This window comes from Danio aesculapii, chromosome 12 (genome assembly GCF_903798145.1).
Source record: "Danio aesculapii chromosome 12, fDanAes4.1, whole genome shotgun sequence".
In the NCBI taxonomy this organism is placed as follows: Eukaryota; Metazoa; Chordata; class Actinopteri; order Cypriniformes; family Danionidae; genus Danio; species Danio aesculapii.
The window spans coordinates 26,248,320-26,270,480 of NC_079446.1; the positions used below are offsets into that span (position 1 = coordinate 26,248,320).

General features: G+C 37.3%; 1 protein-coding gene across 20 annotated transcripts in view; it reads left to right on the plus strand.

The window, feature by feature from the left end:
* The window catches only part of nrxn1a (neurexin 1a), a 317,361-nt gene that overhangs the window by 293,021 nt on the left and 2,179 nt on the right, over positions 1 to 22,161 (plus strand). For 16 of the 20 annotated variants that reach the window (XM_056468880.1, XM_056468889.1, XM_056468882.1 and 13 more), the window contains one exon: positions 15,186 to 15,267. In XM_056468880.1, coding sequence (XP_056324855.1) covers positions 15,186 to 15,267 — 82 coding nt within the window. The remainder of the gene's footprint in view (positions 1 to 15,185; positions 15,268 to 22,161) is intronic. The other 4 variants (XM_056468881.1, XM_056468899.1, XM_056468898.1 and 1 more) reach the window with 1 other exon arrangement.

Here is a 22,161-nt window from a genome sequence, read left to right on the forward strand (position 1 = left end):
GATTTCCTTTGTGACTGCCACCCGCACGACTGATGTTCAGAAGTGACAGCTTGTTTTTTTGTATTGTCTTCTTTACGCTTGGTCCCACTCTTTCTCTTTCGCTTTTTTTCTTCTCTAAAGTATACTTTCTCTGCATTTTACCTGTTACATCATCATGTTTATGAAAATATGCGGCTACTCTGTCTTGTTTTTGATGCCATGTTTGTGATATCCCTTCACATCTGCAGCCACGGTGTTGGGCGCGATGGGATTTGGCATGCCAGGAACCCGTGTGTTTATTCTGATCTGCTGGGACATCTTGCTGCGCCGGGCCGTCAGGCTATGTGCTGGGCTTTAAATAATATATTAGCATTTCCTGTGTGAGCTATGCATGTCATTAAACACCCTGGGGTATCTTTTAGATCTAGAGATGGGCAGAGGGCAGTGAAGCGCCACTTCTCTGCCGAGAAAATGGCAGCGTGGGCGTGTGCCACGTGAGAGTCATGCATTTATAGATGCCCTGTGTTGGCGCCGAGTGGATCTGATTCCAGCAGATGCAAAATAGGTCACTTTTTTTTCTCTATTGGTTAAAATGTTCACTGAAAATTACTGTAATGTGTTTACAGTGTGTGGTCCTGGTGTCATTACAAATCAGTTCTTTCACACTGGAAAAATATATGGAAATTGTGTGAGGAAAATGTGTGTAAATTTGGTTTCTTTCGGCTTTGTGAGGAGAAAGATGTACGTGAATGTGTGTGATTCTTTGGGGCATGAAGTTGTTGGAAATGTCTCCCAAATGTTGGTAATGTACGAAATGTAATTATTGAAGTAGAAAGCAAACTTTCCATGGCAGAGAAGACATAATAGTACAACAAAGAGAATAAAAAACTATATATATATATATATATATATATATATATATATATATATATATATATATATATATATATATATATATATATATATATTTTTTTTTTTTTTTTTTTTTAAAGCATTAATTAATTCATTTATTTATTTATTTAACAGTGGAGAGTTGAAATATGAATTACATGTAAACTTATTTATTAAATAGTGTAATATTTTTATTTATATTAACATAATATATAATTTATTATTTATATATATATATATATATATATATATATATATATATATATATATATATATATATATATATATATATATATATATATATATATATATATATTTATTATTATTTTTTATTTATTTATTTATTTATTTTTTAATTACAGATTTTAAAAATATTTTTAGGCATTTTATCTAAATACCAATACAAAAAAAATATTTTTTAACTGTAATTTATGGTTGAAATATTATAATATTTTTAATGGCTTTAATTGTTTTTATGACAAACTTTTTTAAAATAAACAATAAGTGATGTCTTAATGACTTAATGTACAAGTAAAATATAAATATGTTGGCTAATTTAATGGAAAATATTGTTCGCGTAGATCTCAATCCTGAGATTTAAGAGTTGATATTGTTTTGTTAAAAATATAAATCTAGAACTTAATGTAAGTAATTTGAAATTACTTACCTTTTTATTTATATATATATATATATATATATATATATATATATATATATATATATATATAATATATATACTGCTGTGTAAATTACAAAAGTTTTACATGTATGAATATTTTCATATTTAATTTAACTACAGCAATTATCATTTTGACCATACAGAGATTGTTGCCAAATGTAGATACTGTATTTCACTTTATTTATATTATATACTGCTTTAAACATGAGCACAGAAGAATTTTTCCCCACATGCCTTAAACCATAGGTTTCAAAGTCAATTCCTGGAGGGCCGCAGCTCTGCACAGTTTTGCTCCAACCCTAATCAAACACAGCTGATCCAACTAATCAAGCTGTTCAAGATTACTAGAGACTATTAAGCCGGTGTGAGCTGGAGGTGGTTGGAGCTAAACTATGCAGAGCTGTGGCCCTCCAGGAATTGACTTTGAGACCATTGCTTTAAACATATTTGGAAAAAATTCAGAGCAATTGGTAGAACAATATTGGTGCTGATTTTAAGACACAACAAATGAAAAAATATTTTGGCCATTTATAATATTGTGCTAAAAATTCCGTATACATTAAATGGATTGATAAGCGGAGAGAACAGAAGAAATGTTTACTTTTATATATTAACATTGTCAAATGCATAGCTAGTAAATCCAGTGCATTCAGAGAAACCTGAACTTTTAAGGAGGTATTTTAATCTTTTCCATATAGCTGTATATCAATACACAGTAATGAGTTTTCACTTGATATATTGGAACATTTTAAATTGATTAAAAATAAATAAATGACCCCGAAATTAGTCTATTAAACCTTTGTCCAAATCAAATTCATAATGCTGACTCAAAAACGTAAGTTTTTAGATTTTTTTTTATACGTGTAGTATTCAGTTAGTAGCTACAGTTGCAATAAGAATTATTAAACCCTCTGAATTATTTTTATATTTTTCTTCATGAAAATATTATCATAAAAAAATTTATTCTGTTTAATGGAGAGATGTTTTCAACACATTTCTAAATATAATAGTTTTAATAACTCATTTCTTTTATCTTTACCATGATGACAGTAAATTAATATTTTACTAGATATTCTTCGAGACACTAGTATTCAGCTTAAAATTACATTTAAAGGCTTAACTAGGTTAATTATGAGTAATTAGGCAAGTTATTGTATTATGATGGTTTGTTCTGTAGACTAAAGCTTAAAGGGGCTAATAATTTTTTTTTTAAATGTTTTTTAAAAAATTAAAAACTGCTTTTATTCTAGCCGAAATAAAATAAATAAGACTTTCTCCAGAAGAAAAAATATTATCAGACATACTGTGAAAATTTCCTTGCTCTGTACAGTTGATGTCAAAATGATTAGCCCCCTGAAATATTAGCCCCATTTATTTTTTTCCCCCTAATTTCTGTTTAACGGAGAGATTTTAACACATTTCTAAGCATAATAGTTTTAATAACTTATTTCTAATAACTGATTTATGCTATGATGACAGTAAATAATATTTGACTAGATATTTTTCAAGACACTTCTATACAGCTTAAAGTGACATTTAAAGGCTTAACTAAGTTAAATAGGTTAACTAGGCAGGTTAGGGTAATTAGGCAAGTTACAAGTCTGTTCTGTAGACAGATTAAAGGAGCTAATATGTTTTCCGGAAGAAAGAAATATTATCAGACATACTGTGAAAATTTCCTTGCTCTGTTAAACATAAACATCAAAAAAAAATTAAAGGGGGCTGATAATTCTGACTTCACCTGTATGTATGTGTGTATATATATATATATGTGTGTGTGTGTATGTATGTATGTGTCTGTGTGTGTATATATATATATATATATATATATATATATATATATATATATATATATATACACACACACACAGACACATACATACATACATACATACATACATACACACACACACATATATATATATATATAAAAAATGATTGAAAATAAAAAAAAAGAAAGTACTCTGTTAAACCTTTATGTCCAAACAAATTCACAATGCTGACTTATTTTAAATTTCCAGATTTATTTAAACGTGTAGTATTGAGTTAGTAGCTATAATTAAACACTCAATTTGTTGTGCCTGTGTGTGTGTGACCCGTGTGTGTCACAATTCCCAAATTACAACAGTCCAGCAACAAGCTTCACGTGTACTTTAATGAGGTACCAACTCGTTTCATTGTGTTGCATCATGAGGGCAGGAGTGTTCAGCACACATAGATTTGGTCCAGATTCATCTGACTTTTTTTTCCCCCACTTATGTCCAATTAATGGATCCTGTGACTTGCCCTGCGTGCACTGTTGTCCCAGTGCTCATTTACACTGACCGCCTAAATCAGTCAATCAATACGATTGTTTGAGCTGGCACAAAGAGAGTAATAAAATGGACTGCTGCTCAGCTACTTTTCCTGGCTTGCTGTTTTCCTCTCGTTCTCTCCCTGGAGGTGGTGAATATTACAAATGATTATTAATCTGTGTGCTTTAGGGTGATGAAGACCCGGTTAATTCAGTGTGGCTCGTGCATGAAAGCAGATATTTGTGTTTTGACCTGTCATCTCAAGTCTCCAATTTGCTTCGCCAACAAGACCTTGGCTCGTTTTTGTTCCTTTTTAGTCATTCTGTCACATTTATAATGTATGGCTTCATTTGGTGGAGATTCTGCCCATGCGGAGGACGAATCCAGTCACGTGAGAATGACCACTGTGTGAAAAACGGCGCCTACCGCGTTCTCTCTTTATCTGCTTTCTCCCCCCCTCCCCTACTTTCTGGGCAATCGTATACATGCCCAGAGCTTGCATTTGAATACGAGTTAAACGAGTGTTCACGCTGGTTCGTTTGGCTGGCGGAGGCATTTAGATGGAGCAGAATAACCCAAGGTCCCAAGAGGCGCAAGAGGGCCGGTGGAGATGAAAACGTGGAGCTTTTGCCATCTGTTGTGTAACATTCCCTTTCTGAGATGTATTCTGAGAGTGTGGATGCGTGTTTGATGTTAGATTGTGGGTTGTCTCTCTATGGATTTTCATGGCAGGGCAGAAGGTGTGCAAGCCCCCCTTTTTTTCCACATCCACACATCAATCTCGTTCTAAAAAAAAAAAAAAATTCTATAATAAAATGTCTCCAACTGAGCGAACCCTTAGCAACCTCAAGCAGAGCTGCGATTGGCTGAAAGGAGTCAGATGATCGGCTTGCAGTCATACCGTATTTTCCCTCTCTCCCGCCTCTCTCGGTGTGTATCTTTCTCGTTTTCTCTTCTCCCTTGCTTACGCCTTCCCTCCCTCTCTCTCTCTCTCTCTCTTTTAGTCTGTAGAAGGCACTCATAGTCTCTCCTGATGCAGAGACAATTTATCATCCCTATCTGCTTACCAAAGTAGGACTTCTCCAGTCATCACTTTTGATCTGACAGAGCGGACTTTATTTTACTGGTGTGGGGCTTTTTTTTTTTTTTTTATTGCTGTAGGAGCAGGGACGGGGAGATCAGAGAGGGAGAGGGGACAAACTCTCACCTAAACAGAAAGCAGACAGTGTAGCCAGGCTGCCATCATGGATGCGAGGTGGCATTGTTCCTCATCCCAGGTAGTCTCTCTTTCTCACGGTCCTTCTCCATCCAGCCATCATCGCATGCAGAGTCTTTGATGTTGTCATATCCATGCAGCGAAAGAGGCATGCACCATTTGTCTGCAGCGCTCTGCACGTAGAGCGAGCAAGCGAGAAGAGAGAGAGAGAGAGACTGAGAGAAAAAGAAGAGAGAATTGGGGCAGCAGGGAGGGAGTTCTGGGAAAAGAAAGAAAAGTTGCGATGCTTTTGTGAGATCGGCGTCCATTGTTGCCGATTTCACGTCTGTTTTACCGAGTTTGCATTTTCAGAGTAATTTGTGGCATGCCAGACTCTCCTTAACTAGATGCTTCCTACAGTGGTTTCATATGAAATGACGTGTCATCTTTTACTGATTTTCATCTCATTTCTTTTGTCCCCCAATTAAAAGTGGTTGAATATCAAGTACTGTCTCAAGTAAAGTTTAACTCTGTGTGCTGTGAACAAGTGTGTGCTGTGTTACGGGATGTCTGAAGTTTGAGCTTCAGTCTGTAATGGCGTGTACTCTCTGTGGGCAGCGTGTATGATCAGATTTATTTATGCCCACTTGGATGACCCCTGGGAGTTGCTTGTAATGGCTACTTGTGACTCACATGTCTTCTCAGAGCAAGTCAAAAGTACTTTGGGAACTTTTACTGTCAGTCTTAATCCATTTGCCTGGTATCTTTTTTTTTTATTATTTAAATTGTTTTTTTGGAGAACAGAATTTTTAAATATTTATTTGGAGAATTAAAATCCTTTTAATTTAGGGTTTTTAAGTAGTAAATTGTGACTATTTTAACTTGACTATTTGCTATATTTTTAAAGTGTAAGAAGTTTCCCCTTTAGACGAAAAAGATGTGATTTATTTATAATAATCGGAATTTGTACCGCAACATGTTAGTAGTTCTAAACCAGAATGAAAATCAGCCAAAAGCTTTAATAAATGTGCTTAAAGTATCTAAATAACTGATTTTTATATATTATTATCCAACATTTTTTAATTCAAATTTATAAAGATTATAAATGAGATATTATAGCTTACTAATTAAAGCTTTTGAACAACCTGAATGAGAGTCTTTCATGGCTGAGATGTGAATTTCCATCTTCTATCAATGATTATTCTCTCTATTAGTCATCTTAGTACAGCATTATAGAAAATGAAAAAGGAAATTCAGCCTGCACTCACATTGTTTTCCACAATGTTGTTGACTTCCACAATGTTGTATCCGTACATGATGTCAGTGAGTGCAAGGGGAGGCCCTCTGGGCCAGCTCTATATTTTTCTGTGCATGCTAGCCATGTACTAACAGGCAGATCTCCATTGTGTTTCCTGTGGTATTTTTTTCTTTCTTCTGTTCTTGTTAAAGAATACTGCAGTGCATCAGTGGCCATTTTTTATTCATTGTATGAGCTCTTGGTATTTTAAACACACAACTCTCAGCAAAGTGAGGCTGCATTTAGCACCAGGACATCTCTATGAATATTCACGCTTCATTAGCAGGCTGCTAAGTTAGCTGGCAGACTTTGATGTACTTGTGCTTTCTCTCGTTCTTTTTCTTTCTCTCACTCTGGCTGAAGGAAAAGGAATACGGAGGAAAAAAATAAGAAAAACAGCTAGTGAGAAATCAATGGTTTGCTTTGCAGGTCCCAGCTGAGCCACCGAGGCGATTCGGTTTTTATTTCCTATCATTTTGAACAGGCTGAATCTTCATGTCACCATGGCAACAACAACAGACGGTGCACTGTTCTGAGATATTCGTATTCGTGGTGGAATACGAGCATCTTCATGACTGAAAGAAATAGAGATGGAGAGATAGAGGTGAATGTGAGTGGCTGAGCCTCGCCATCTCAGATCGGCTGTAAAATTTATATTGTTTGTTTTGTTTTGAGTGTATATTATTATTATAGAACAAGGACTTGAGAAATGTGATATATTAGATTGAGGGAAACCATTTTATGTGACAGATCTTGAGAGTCTGTATTTTCATATCCCAAATTAAGAACAAAAGCCAAATAACAGTACAAAATACCATGACTTACCAGGCGACTGAAAGATAATATACAGTATCTATGTACAAAAACAGGAATAAATACCTATTTTTATGCTCAGACAAATATATAAAGCTCTAGAGAAAAATAAGAATTGCCATTAACGGGTACATGTTGTGCAAATTGTTTATTAGTCTTTTGTTTTACAAGCTACTGATAATGTCCTCATATGAGGATAACATCATCTAGAGCATGCATTTGCCGAAAATGACAATAGGTAGAAAAATATATATATATATATACAAACCCTACATATGCAAGCAAATAGATTTAAAACTATGTTTAAAGAACCATTATCAGTAGTTCATAAAACAAAACACTCTAAACACATCACAGCAATATTGTGATACATTTCGTTACTTGTGCTTTTCAATATAAATATGAGCAAAAAAAAAACTCATTTGAGGCATTAAATCGCTGAACATCTTGAATTTTAGGAGCATATGACTTGTGTTTATAGACTACGTTAAGCAGTTGATGCATCATTTTAACTGATTGAAATTGTCAATGTATTGGACCGCATGCTGTATATTTACATCACAAAAAAAAAATAAAAACCTTGCCTCTAGAAGTGATTTGAAAATGGACAAGAGCACAAGATTTTCCTTAGTCTCCGTTTACACCTGCATAAAAGCATTGTCCAATAGTGACTTATGACAATTGACCAAATAACTTTCAAGGATATAAGATGCTGATGACTGTTAAATGAGTCTTTTGAAAACGGTCAATTGTCATAACAGTCACTCTGTTATGACAATTGACCATTTTCACAAGACTCATTTAACAGTCATCAGCATCTTCTATGCTTGAAAGTTTCTAATATTTTGATTTTGAAAAAAGTATCATATGTTTTCATGTGTGTTTTATATTATCTTTGCATCAAATTACAAAAAAACAAATTACCGCTTGTGCGAGGCATTTCTGATGCCATAATCAGTCTTACACAATTAACCCATCATGTAACAATCTGTACAGAATGTAAAATAAAGCATGAAACGAGGGAAAATGGCAACATACAAGACATACAGACACAGTAATAGAATGGATGTAAAGAGAAAAAAAAAACGTACAAATCTTCAGAAGTTAAACATTATTAGTCTTTGTTTTTATATAACAATAAAAAGACAGGATCTCACATTTTACCAAGTTTTATTCAAGTTCCCAGAGGCGGCATATCTAATTCTTTCCAAATGTAAAGTCGAGGTAATGCATTGCGCGTAGCCGTTCATTTATATTTCGTGCTGTTTGTGCTATTCTGCAATAACACTTCTGAAACACTAGCTAGCAGTAGGTTATGTTATGGTCCTCTGTATCAAGTTTCTTCGCGGGTGTTTTTTTCTTTCTGAATGTTACCTTAAATGTACAAGTAGATAAAATGTGCTCATTCGAAAGCGGGAACCAGCGGACGTGTAACAACTTTAATCAGAAGGTAAACAGAAAACAAAAGTTTCCATGTGGAGCTCCTTCATGGGACTCGACACTTGTAAACGCTCACTCAATTCCTTGGGTTAGCGGCACCCAGCACTGCCCACACTCATTACCGCTACCAAGCTAACCAATCACAGAGCTTGCGCTACGTGTCGTTGTGACATTTTTTGAGAGGTGCGCCTCAGCCACAGTGAGGGCTACGTGACTGCGCGAAGGCTGTGCCGGACTATACACGTGCGCTTGACGCAGTAGTATAAATCAGCCTTTACACTTGTCGCACGTGGAGGAAACAGAGGGATAGAATTTACTAAGCTTTGTTTTAGAATAGCGAAGTCAGTATTATACTTTGTACTAAATAAGGTGTCTAGAATTTATAGAACATAAATAAACAGATAAAAGGCGTTGATCTCTATCTATTCCTTTTTTTTATAACACCATTGTGGAGTTTTTTTTTATTATTATTTCAGCGAATAGGATTCCTCCAAGTTTACCCAAATATGATGACTTCCTCTACTGAGAAACCAGCAATTGTGAAAAGGGTCCATAGTTCACCCAGAAATTCTAATTTTCTCACCCTCAAATGGTTTCAGAGTTTCTTTTATCTATTGAACAAGAGCAATATTTTGAATGCTGGAAACTGGTAGCCATTGACATACTGGGTAAAGTATTACTGTAATGGGTGCAGAAAATACAATGGAAGTCAATTGTTTGTTTCCAGCACTCCTCAAAGCTATCTTAAATTGTGTTCAACAGATAAAACAAACTCAAACAAGAAGGTGAATAAATGATAACAGGTGTAAAAAGGTCCTACATAAGCAAGGTAATACAGTTTAGAGTTGGAGAGGTCAGTAGGACAGATCCAGCCATGTCTCGTTCCTTTCTTATTCAGGCCATGTACAGGTCCTACTTTTAATCTGTGTCTCTATAGATCAGTCTGGCAGCTGCGAGGTAATTGTAGAGGGCTAAATGGAGGTGGAGCTTGTGTGAGTGTGTGTGAGTGTTAAGGTACCTCCTTCCTCATTAGGGCACAGCTGCTTCCCCTTCTGTGTTCGCAGGTGAACTGAGCGACGTCTTATCTCCCTCCCTCGGGCGCCGTGTCACATCCCTTATTGTGCCTGTTGGCAGGGCAGTAATTAAGCACGAAAAAAAACAGGGAGTCTAATACCATGCATGTGGTGTCTGTGTGCAAATTATGCTCTTATGGCACACCCACAGTCTCTAACATGTTACACAGGAGGTAATCGGACAGTCATTTAATGTAGGCCGCTGCTGTCCCCCTCATTCGCCTCAGCACAGCTGTTGAGTGGGCAGTGGATGGAGGAGAACGGCGAGCTCAGGCAGATGGATCCTGAAGGCTCGGTCTTAGTCATACGTGACTTTTCTGCAGAAAACAGCCTCATGCTCAAGCGCTTGTGTAACGCCACATCTGAGGACTTAGAGTTGAGTTTTGACACTTTGCTGAGGGGCAGTGTTTCCAAAAGAGGAAAGGGAGAGAACGGATGGTTTCTGGCGTTCAGCTGTGTGAGCTGAATTCAGATAGAGATCTTAACAAAGGTTTGGATGGAGCATCTTCATATAAAGCTACCAGTCACAATGACATCATCATTTAGCAGATTATTTTCTCCTCTACAATTATATTTGTTTTATATATTGTTACAAATATACACTCACCGGCCACTTTATTAGGTACGCCTTATTAGTATTGGGTTGGACGTGGCATAGATTCAACAAGGTTCTGGAAATATCCCTCAGAGATTTTGGATGATAACATCACAGTTGCTGCAGATTTGTCAACTGCACATCCATGATGTGAATCTCCCATTCCACCATATCCCAAAGGTGCTCCTTTGGATTGAGTTCTGTTGACTGTGGTCATTTGAGTACAGTGAACTCATTGTCATGTTCAAGAATCCAGTCTGAGATGTTTCACGCTTTATGACATTATCCTGTGCATTATCCTGCTGGAAGTAGCCATCAGAAGATGGGTACACTGTGGTCATAAAGGGATGGGCATTGTCAGCAACAATACTCAGGTAGGCTGTGGCATTGGTAGTAATGGGCCCAAAGTGAGCCAAAAAAATATCCCCCACGTTGTTACACCACCACCAGTCTGTAACGTTTATATAAGGCAGGGTGGAGCCATGCTTTCATGTTGTTGATGCCAAATTCTGACTCTACTATACGAATGTAGCAGCAGAAATCGAGACTCATCAGACCAAGCAACATTTTTCCAATTTTCCATTGTCCATTTTTGGTGAGCCTGTGTGAATTGTAGCCTCATTTACTTGTCATTAGCTGACAGGAGTGGTACCCGGTGTGTTCTTCTGCTGCTGTAGCACATCCACCTCAAGGTTGGACGTGTTTTGCATTCAGAGATTCTCTTCTGCATACCTCAGTTGTAGCGAGTGGTTATTTCAGTTACTGTTGCTTTTCTATCAGCTGGAACCAGTCTGGCCATTCTTCTCTGACCTCTGGCATCAACAAGGCATTTGCGCCCACAGAACCTCACTGGATATTTTCTCTATTTCTGACCATTCTCTTTAAACCCCAGAGATGGTTGTGCATGAAAATACCAGTAGATTAGCAGTTTCTGAAATACTCAGACCAGAATATATATTAGAGCTGGCAATTACATTCACAAAAATCTATTTAGATTGCCAGCTCTAATCTGGTTTTTGAATCATACATTACGAAGAACAGCTCAATTTGAACAAGGCAAGGAACAAACAAGTCAAACAAACAGTGTTTTATTTTATTTATATATATATATATATATATATATATATATATATATATATATATATATATAAAATCACAAAGAATCATAGGAAATATGCTACAGTTAAAATATTTAAGCTCTGTAATAGCCCAATTGCTTCAAGAATTGCATTTTTACAATAGTTTTTACTGTACTCTGGTAAGCATACTGCAAGAATGGGCTCACATTGTGTTACATTATGTCTGTCACATTATGTAAAATTGTTGTCATGGACAATATATGTCAGACTTTGTTGCTTCTTTAAGAACTACCCTTTACCATCTTTAACAAAGTGCAAGATGTCACTGAAAAGGTGAAACTGCAGACAGACTTACAGGAACATGAGCATAGATAAGCAATGCCTACTAAAGCAGAATGTTTTGTACTGCTTTCTTGTCCACTGAAAAACATCAAAGTCGCCGTAGCTTTGTGAATCTTTCCTCTATTGCACAATTCCAGGTATGGGCAAACTTGGTCCTGGAGGGCATGTATCCTGCAGAGTTTAGATCCAACCCATATCAAAAACACCCTTCTATAGCTTTCTAGGGATCTTGAAGACACTGATTAGCATGTTCAGGTGTATTTGTGTTGGAGCAAAACTCTGCAGGACGTTGGCTCTCCAGGACCAAGTTTGCCCATCCCTAACCTAGCAGCACCAGTAATATTGTCTCACTGACCTTCTGCAGAAAAGCTTCTGTTGGTCAATGTCACAGTTGTAGGGCTGTCACGATATCTATTTTTTTGCTGGGCGATATATTGCACCCAAATTAATTGCGATAAACGATATTATTGCCACTTTATAACTTGTCACTAATTTTTAAAAAAGAATACATTTTTACAACATAATAGTGTAATAATTCAGGTACACGGTTTCAAAGAACATTTTATTTTTAAGAATATTTAGATGTTTAAAATAAAACATAAAAAAATATCTTAAAAACAAATAAGTAATAATAAATAGTAGATGTAAACAAAAACGTCAAAAGTAGACTTCAAGCATCTCAGGCGCCATTTTTTTAATAATCAGGCAGATTCCAAAACAGGACCGTTTGTTAAAGGTTTGCAGCATTTTTTAATACTGTTTTTTCGAGCGTGCTTAACGGCTGCATCTTTTTAGCTAAATAATATTACCTGTTTTTGAGTGTTCCATTTCGCGCTGTCACGTTTATATTTGCACTGGCAGGTAAATACATCCATTACAGTTAACTGTCTGTAAGACCCCTCCCCAGTACCAACTGCAGTTGTTGTTCCCATGTTGAAAAAATGGGTAGGGCGGTTATGTTTTAGGTGTGATTTAAGATTAGTTGTGTTGCGTTTTTTCATTGCCACTATTCTGAAACAAATTTGACATATCGCCTCGTTCACATTAACGGGCTCTTCTTTTTCATTGTTCCCACATCGGAGCTGAAGACTGTGACTTTGAAACCAAGTCCATCGCAACTTATTTATCCTGACTGTAGTTCCTAAACATGAAATAGTAGGTTTGCAACTTGCCTTCTTCACCTCCACTATCTGCTCTCTCTCTCGCACTCTGTATATATATATATGTGTGTGTGTGTGTGTGTGTGTGTGCGCAGCATGCGTGAAGATGCTATATAAGCCCCGCCTTCCACAGAAAGCGGAATGCAGCGAATTTGACAAAAAAAAACTTGTTATATTATGTATCCTAATCGTCGTCATCATCATCATCATCTTAAATTTCTTTATATAAGACAGTATAAGACAATTTATCACGCCTTCAAAATGAACCATCCTCATTTTTATATATTGCGCAATAAGTCAATATATCAACTATCGCGACAGGCCTACACAGATGCGGTAATAAAAAGATCAGAAATACTAGGCTACATTGGGGGATGTTGTGAAGCATCCCAGATGTGACTTTAGTGGTCATCCACTTTGACCCACTAAGTGAGATAAAACAATTGATTCAAATAAACAAGGTCACCGGTTGCATTTTACGAATCACCACAAAACCCTACACTCAAATGGACTGTGCTTGGATGATATTGTGTATTTTCGGTTAAAAATGTTTCCCAAACTTTTGAATGGTCGAAATTGTATCTGTAATAGTTTCCTTTTGCAACTTAGAATGATTGAGGAACAGTGGTGTTAGTTCGTGTATCTCCACTTTTGGGGTTTGAATGGACAAGCTTTGTTTCTTCTCCAGATCTTTAGCCACTGCTCCTGCATCCTTTTTGACATGGCCGCTGAGAGAAAAGGAAGGAAAATTGAGCGTAATCCTTTGCATTATTAAGCAAGTGTACCTGTCCCCCGTGCTTTTTATCACATTTTGGTCGACTGCTAATCTCAATGTCCATGATAGTTGTGACATTTTATACATTACTTGTCAGCTTACAGAATGCGAGATGAAGCAGCATGGATTACTTTACCCAGTGGCCCATGTCTTCCAGGATCTCTATGTTATTATTCCTTCTCTCTCTAGACTTGAGCAGACAGATGCCGCTGCCGGCCTTTAGCAAGGGCTGTGTTGTGCACTCCTGCTGCAACACATTACCTCCATGTCTCCCAGCTTTCCAGCGGCAGCAGCAGCAGCACACAAACCAGCTCTGTAACGTCAGGGATCTAAATTATTCACCCGCACTGACCTACTTGCAGGGTGTTTGAGAGCTGGGAGTTGAACAGATATTGCTGCAAGGAAAATGGCAACCATGTGATTATGGCAAGCACTTTGAAACAACTGTGCAGGATACCCTCCCACTTTCCTCTCCCTTTCTTCTACCTCTCTCTCTCTCTTTCCTTGTTCCGTGTGGTCTGCGTGGCTGTGATGATGGTGAAAGGTCCTGATTGGCGTGGGCATTGCCCCGCAGCCTGTGGGCAGACTGTGTGAGCTCAGAGACAAATCGATGTCTTTCCTCCCTGCGTGCACGCACACACTCACTCACCCAGCCCTGCATTTCTGTTGGGACAAACACACATGCATGTACACGTTTGACCAGCTGGCAAATGTATACTACACACTCTGGCTAATTGCAGAGAGAGAGAGAGAGAGAGAAGTGTGAAGACTGGCACTAAATGGATGCCACCAAAGCGACGTCGTCAGATGGAATTTTCTTCCGTGGTGCTGAGAGGAACATCGAGCTCGCTGTCTTTTTGCATAGTTGATGGAGAATTCCTGCACGGAGAGACGTTCTGAGCTATTAAACCGCAGTCAGATAGCATCTTTGGAATTCAAACCGTGAAATCTCAACATGGCTTTCTTTCCCTTCGGAACCATCACTGGAACAGAGGCAAGATTTCCTTCAGTATGTGTTGTTGCGCGCATCTTGGCGCTGTGTGCTGTCATTGATAGGGCTCGTCTGTAGATTTGCTTCCTATGGTTTTATGTCAGATTAAAAAGCACATTTGATGAGATTGTTTTCCAGCGGGACGGAAGGATGTGAGGGGAATTGATGCTCCTTACTCCACATGTTCCTACGTGGCTGTCTTTAGAAAGCAACTGCCGGCAAAAATAGTGTTCGTCAGGGGATTTGTGAAGTCTTTGTGTATGTGTTTGTGCTGTCCTAATCGATATTTTCAACTGTCTTGATGTGGAACTCTCTCCAGACTGTACTCTAAGGCGATTTGGCGTGTTATAATCCACCGAAAGGTTCATTTTTGTGGAAAAGTTGTGACCTTTGACGGTCAGGACAACTTTGATCACACCTGTGAGTCAAAGCTCAGAGGACCTGTCAGAGTGGCAGTGGAAAGGACATTTCCTTGTCTCTCACAGCGTGAGGCCTTAGATGACACAGCAGCCCTATAAAACTGTAATGATGCCACAATGTGTTTTTGACTAACCCTCCATCTCTTCTGTCTCTCTGGTACAGGATGATCTTCTCGTAGCGTCTGCAGAATGCCCCAGCGATGATGAGGACATTGACCCTTGCGACCCAAGTTCAGGTGGGTTAGGTTAGTCATCTTTCTTTTATATTATTATTACTGTCCATGTGTGTTCTACATTTTCTCATCGTTCTTTTTGAAACCAGTGCATGGAAATAGTTAAAAGGAAATTCATGTGTAATGTCTGATCACTGTAGTTTGAGGTAAGAATCAGCAGATCGTTTTTCATGTGAACAAATGGTTTAAAAAAACCAAATAGCATCATCTTTCTGAAGAGAACACAGTGCACCAGAAAAATGAAAACAATCCGAGAAATAATGTTTCCACCATGTCATGCGCAACGAGATTTCAGTGACAAGTAATTTTCATGCCCACAGAGAATGCTTAAAATTCAACACAAAACCCCAGCCAGTGAGAACAACGAGGCTTAGCTGAAGAGCGTAAAACCTAGAACACATCTTGTGTTTTCAGATCTTCCATGATGCTTAGGCAGCATCCATTTTATAGTGTTCCTCGTGGATCTTGAGGGATTTGTCATATCCGATGTTTCTCAGCTTCCAAAAACAACCTCTCTTAGGCTTATCCATGTTTGATGTTTAATAATGCAGCACTATGGTGTAGGAAAAGTATACTAAGACTGACAAAATGAAGTGGCGTTCAGCACTCGTCGCCGCTGGTTCGAACAGGAACTAAAATAAATTGAAAAAGCTTTTAACGTTTTGTTATTATGATGTGCCGTTATCTGAGCTGCACTGTTGATTGTGCTCATTTATCAAAGTGATCGTAGTCTGTGCTGAGTTTATATAAGTTTACGTAAGCTGACTTTGCCTCTAAACAGGCATTAATATCTCATTAAACCACATTAAATCCTTTACCCTGTTTATGTGCTGTAAATATAGTATTTTAATTTTCTTTTGGCCACAAAGGGAGCTCACTGCTTAGATTAGTTTTTAAATAGGTCATTACACTTAAACCTGTCATCAGTTTCTTTGAATTTTTTCCTGATTTATCCATTCAATAACAAAAGTCTTTATTTTTTGATGCCTATTCTTTGATTTTGTGTTGGCTAAAAAGCAAAACCAAGCTAATTTTGTTGAGGTGTACTTTCCGAAAAGGCCAACAAGCATGCTAGCGTAGCACATACTGCTTTTCCCATTTCTCCACGCAGCAAGCGCATCTTGGCTACGCAGTCAACTGCACAAACCATTTTCGACATGAAAAATGAAGCGCAAAGGTTAACCCAATCTGGATTCCTTTAGCTGGCTTAGTTACAGGCGCTAGTGGCTCATGCGGCAGTCATATATGTGTAGGGCAAGGAAAGCAAATCCATTGCAAACCATGCAACAGTCTTTCTAATAAGCACAGAAATACAAAATGTGGACCGAAGCTGAAAGGTCTCTGATAAACGATGTTACAGATCCTCAAAGTGTCCTCCTTCCACACTACATTTCTAAAAACAGATGTTTGAGCAGAGGTCGCCATCCATAATTCCCTGCTGTACTTTGTCATCATCTCATTTCCTGCACCTGCGGGTTGCAGCGAATCGGGTCTAAGCTGTAAACGGCTTTGTCACAGGTGTTGTTTTGCCGAACGTTTACACTCAGCCTGCAGCCGCGCTGTCTCGCAGTTACTGTCTTCTCTCCAAGAGACATAAATCAGAACAAACTATACCACACTATTCCACTCACTGCACCGCTCTCTCTGCCAGGAATAAATAGCCAGCATGCAAGGTTCACTCACTGGTCACAGCTCATGGAAAATGTGTGACATATCCATTCTGATCGCTCTATCTGCATCAACCAGATGCGTTTTGTGACGAAGGAAAAGTGTGTTAGCACAAGCTTACAAGTTTGTCTGTTGAGCAGCAGTACATGCATATATCGCAAGGCTGAGTGTCATTATTGTGGTTTATATCCTGTTTACTGGAGTGAATATACGGTGCCGTGAAGCAGTTTCTCAGTGGGATATCTAATCTCGTCAGGAGAGGAATCAATTTGGCAAAGAAATATTGATTTTTCAGGTTTCTTACGAGCTCTTTCTAGTTTAATTTCTTTCCTTAGGATTTCTTGTCAGCTCAGAACTGAATAATATTATTACTGTCGTGAAGGAAAATGCAGTGTTGACATTGCTTTAGTCAACATTTATAAATAAACTTTTAGAAAATATCCAAATAATTATCCCAAATTAGTATGGCTTTTAAAAAAACAAAGGGGTTAATGCAGAGTCCGCTATATTGTTAATATTAAAGAGTAATAAAACCCCCAATGTGAAGTGTATTAAATGACAACGCGTCAAATAAAGTAAATAAATGCAATTACAATTTTAGGTTTGTGGACTTGGCTCTATCTACTGGTTGCTGACTGCATGGAGGCTGATCTAAAGAAAATGGGTGTTTTAAGCAGGCTAATGCACGATTTTCAAAAGTACAGTATCACAGATGTTTTCACACTGTATGACTATCTGGGTTAACGTTTCGTCGTTACTTTGTTTACACTGAGAGATAGATCGGCGACAGGGGGTTCCACACTGCATGACTTTAGAATAGAAAGAATCGCCAGCAACTTTGTTTCAATCTGCAAACTACGTCTCTCACAACCAAACACTAGAAGTGACATGGAAACAATGCAAGGTCACGTAGCAAATCTTTCATCATTAACTACATGAGAATTTGCTCGCCTGGTCTTCGAAAGGTATTGGCAATTTCTCCTAAATTTTTCTTTCTTTTTCGACCCGATTGTAATATTGCTCAGATGACACGTCAAACAGACACAGGTGCTCCTGACAAACTTACACTAGTTTTGCCCAATTTCTTGGGTCCAAATAGACTTAAAAGAAGCATTTTAACTTGTCTGGGTGGGCGATATGGGCAAAAAAAAAAATCATATCTCTGTATTTTTAGAAGGAATTACGATATACGATATATATCCAGTACTTCCCCAGTTACTTGAGAGTTTAAGCCTTTTTTAAAACTTTATTAAACAGTTTTTGAGCAAAATATAATTCAAACACAGGGGTTTCCCTCCCTGTTTACAAATAAACAGCTGCACAACATCTTACATGCAATACAGTACAGGTTTTTCTACTGCTTAAAACTACAAGTTGCGCAACATTTGCTTAACACCTGCTTAACACTATACACAGCACTACTGTAACAAAGTAAACAGAACCATAGAAAACGGCTACATTGTCAGAGCAAAAAAGGAACACACTCGAATAGTATCACAAGAAAAAGTATTGTAGGATAGAAAAGAACCACATTGAATGCAAATATGAAACACAGTATTTTATGTCACAATTACAGTGTCGTTATAAGTTATCCTATATACCATAGTTGTACAAACAACAATTAAATCAACTGTATGTTTTTTTAGTTACACATTTACACGTATGTATAGTGCACAATTTTTAAACCGTGCACCTATCGAAGATATCTTAATAGAAGTCTTTCACTCCATATAAAAAATCCTACACTTTTTCTTTTGTTTTGACTAAACTTCTTTTACTAAATATTAAATAAGGAGATGAATAGACTATAGATATGAGAACGAAATTGTTTCACAGTGCTGTGATGAAATGCTGGTTAAGCATAAATATGTAAAGAGTTATTATAACAGACCCGAACGCAGAGCTGAATGTGTTATAATGTAAATGTAAAGAACAGACCGTCGTGTAATAAATCCTGAACTTCTAATCTGTGAATATGAGGTGGTTTCACTTTCAAAATGTGGTATAAATTAGTCCCATTTTGGCGTTTTTAATTCTTTATAACACATTCAGGTGCTGCTTGTCAATTTGACAAGGCTTCTATGTTCGTTCTTGCTGTCAATTGCAGAAGAAATGATTGATAAAAGGTTTCTGATAAACCGCTGTGACAGCTGCAGGCGCTGTGTGACATGCATGCACGCGAGGGGGAGTCAGATTTCAATACAACAGTGGCACTGCATGTTCCTCCATGTAGCATCAGCGATGGGCAGTTCTTGAACGATTCGTTCATTTTGAACAAATCTTTTGTATGACTCATGGAGTGAATCATTCATTTGCACAAGTAGAGCTCGCGTGCTACCTTGGAGTGGTCTGTTTCGCGCAGAATGCAAGATATTGAATAATCCCGCATCGCGGAATCATATTGATATATCTCCAGAACTCGATATACCGCCCAGCCCTACCCCCAACCTCTCGCTGGCCTGCAGATACCAGTGGATGCTGCTCTGTCATTGGCTGTAGGTGATCACCGACGCTATTTTCAATCAGAACACATTTCACACGGCATGATGTTGAATTGCCAACAGGTCCAGATATTTAGCAAGCCAAATATCTCACAGACATCGACAATACTCTCAGATCACATCTTTGATAGTTCACATTGTGTGACTGTTACTCTCATAAACGAGCACCGATCTGCCGGCTATTTCTCAAAACCTAGTATTAGTGCTTTTATTCCCGGTGCACCTGAAGCCTCATTCTGGTTTCAATACAGATGTAACGATTCACCGTGAGCCGGTTAAAAATCCATTCAAACGTGATTCAAATCAGTAAAAATGTTGAACGAATTATGATACATGTTTTGGACAGAAGGGGGTGCTATGTTGCACTGCGACTCTGTTTACATGTACATTATCGGTGTGCAAGTTGTAGCAAACAGTTTCAAGTATGGCGGCAGGTGTGGATATTGAAGAAGCCTCATCTTCATTTAAATCAGAGGTGTGGCGGCAAATTGGTTTTCCGAACACTAAAAATGACAGCGTTAAGATGATAACAGACAAAACACAGACTGTACAAAAAGATGTTTACTCGCACTAACAGCACAACGAATATGATGCAGCACATAAACAGTCACTACAGTGAAAAACATGTCACAGATGTCTGCTCACAAAAAGCTATTATTTGGTCACAGCACGTTCACCTGAGGATTTGCAGCTCTGCTTGAATTGATTTCTTTTGTACCCTTTTTTTTTTTAATCAGTTTAAGCATCTTTCAATAATTTGGTTCTTATTGAATATTCAAATATGTTAAAATGTATTATTTGTAAGTGTATCGCAATGATACTATTACTAATTATACAAGTAATGTCAATTATTTACCTTTATAACTAGGGCTGCACAATATATCGTTTCAGCATTGATATCGCAATGTGCGAGCCTGCAATAGTCACATCGCAGGGATCGGCAGTGTAGTTTTGATTATAGTTGACCAAACATTACAGTTAACAACATAGTAATTTCAAATTTGAAACTTAAAGTTTATTATATGCATGTGTTTTTAAGACCAGACTGTAAGAATTTGAAGCAAATTTAAGCCATTTGGGCAAAATCAATTAAGTGTTTGTAGCTTAAAGATTAATTGTACAATATATAATTATTTACTCAAAACAATAGTGTTATTAGTATTATGATTATTATGATACATTGGTTATTTAATTTCTGCTTCTGAATACTGTTTGACTTGCCAGAAAATCATAAATCATTGTTTATTTACATCTTTTCTCTGTTGTATTTAACGTTGCTTGTCATTTTTGAAATGATATTTATGCAGATATACTCCCCTACAGATTCATCCCAATTGATCTAAAATGATCAATTCTTTATAAGCTATTTAAGTCATCTGCTGAAATTGCCTTTATATCGCAATATATATTGCAGTAAACAAAAATATTGCAACGTAAGTTTTTTTTTTCCAATATCGTGCAGCCCTTTTTATAACCATGTAAATTCCTGTCCCTATCGTACTATACAATCAGTATTTTTATTTTTGCTATAACTGTGCAGGATGAGGGTGAATAAGGTCCCACTGCAGTAGAAGGGTCTTCTGACCACCTCTATACCCACTGCTTTCAGATTTAGCAAAAGCTCACCTACACACCAGCCACCTCAGTCCCCAGTAAAATAATTTCATTAGCAGGGGATATAGTAAATATGCAAAGATCTCAGCTTATGCCAGAAAACAGATATGCGAATATTTCTTTAAAAATTAATTAATATAAAATTCAAGCTGAGAAAAGCACAGCCAGCGTTTTAGTTTGTTCTAGGCTAGCTAATCAAGCTCTTTCAAGGCTTTCTAGAAACATGCTTGCAGGTGTGTTGAGGCAAGTTGGAGCTAAAATCTGCAGGAGTTTGGACACTTCTGCTTTATATTAAAGTCTTGTTTTGTTTGCATTTACAAATATTTATATATTTATTTTTAACAGCAGAAAAGATTTCATTTTGTATTTGAGAAAAAAAATGGAAATTATTTAAGAAAAAAATAAAAGGGCTTTTGTTCACCTTAAACTTCAACAAAATATCATGACAATTTTATTGTGAGATGTAATTTCACGAATCGTATAGCATCGCGAGTTGGTTTCACACTCAATTCCAACTAACCTTTGTTTGTTTTTCATTCAGCACCTGTCAAATCACAAACATGCTCTGCGCATTATGCAGGTGACTAAATAGTTTTTTTACTATTTAGTGCAGCAAAGTTACCGTCACTTGGGACGCTATGCAATAAATGCATGAAAGCTGCTTCCAAATGAAAAGCTGATCGCAAGCCCCTCATCTGGTACTCTGAGAGCAAGCCTACAGATTAATCATGTACTCACTCTCAACAAATGATCAAACTCTCATCCCTTGCATGCATTCTGTTGACACTCATTTTCTAAAAACATGCACAAATTACTTCTAAAACAAGTCTATACCCAAAACCAAGTTGCTTTCACATTCACTTTGAGCCACAGTTCAGATACAACCAGACTCCTACAGATAGTAGTCTCTGAGTTTGAACCCCAGTGCACTCCTGGAACTGTATGATGGCTTTCACCTTATCTGTGATCTTCATGTGAACTGCACACTGTTTCAAACTAAAATGCCAGTGTCAAGGAACCCTAAATCAGGGGTCCAAACTTTCTGGAGGGCCACTTCCTATACCAGTTTATCAATGGCTCAGATATTGTCTCAAGATATTGATTTGATCTAGATGAACTAAAA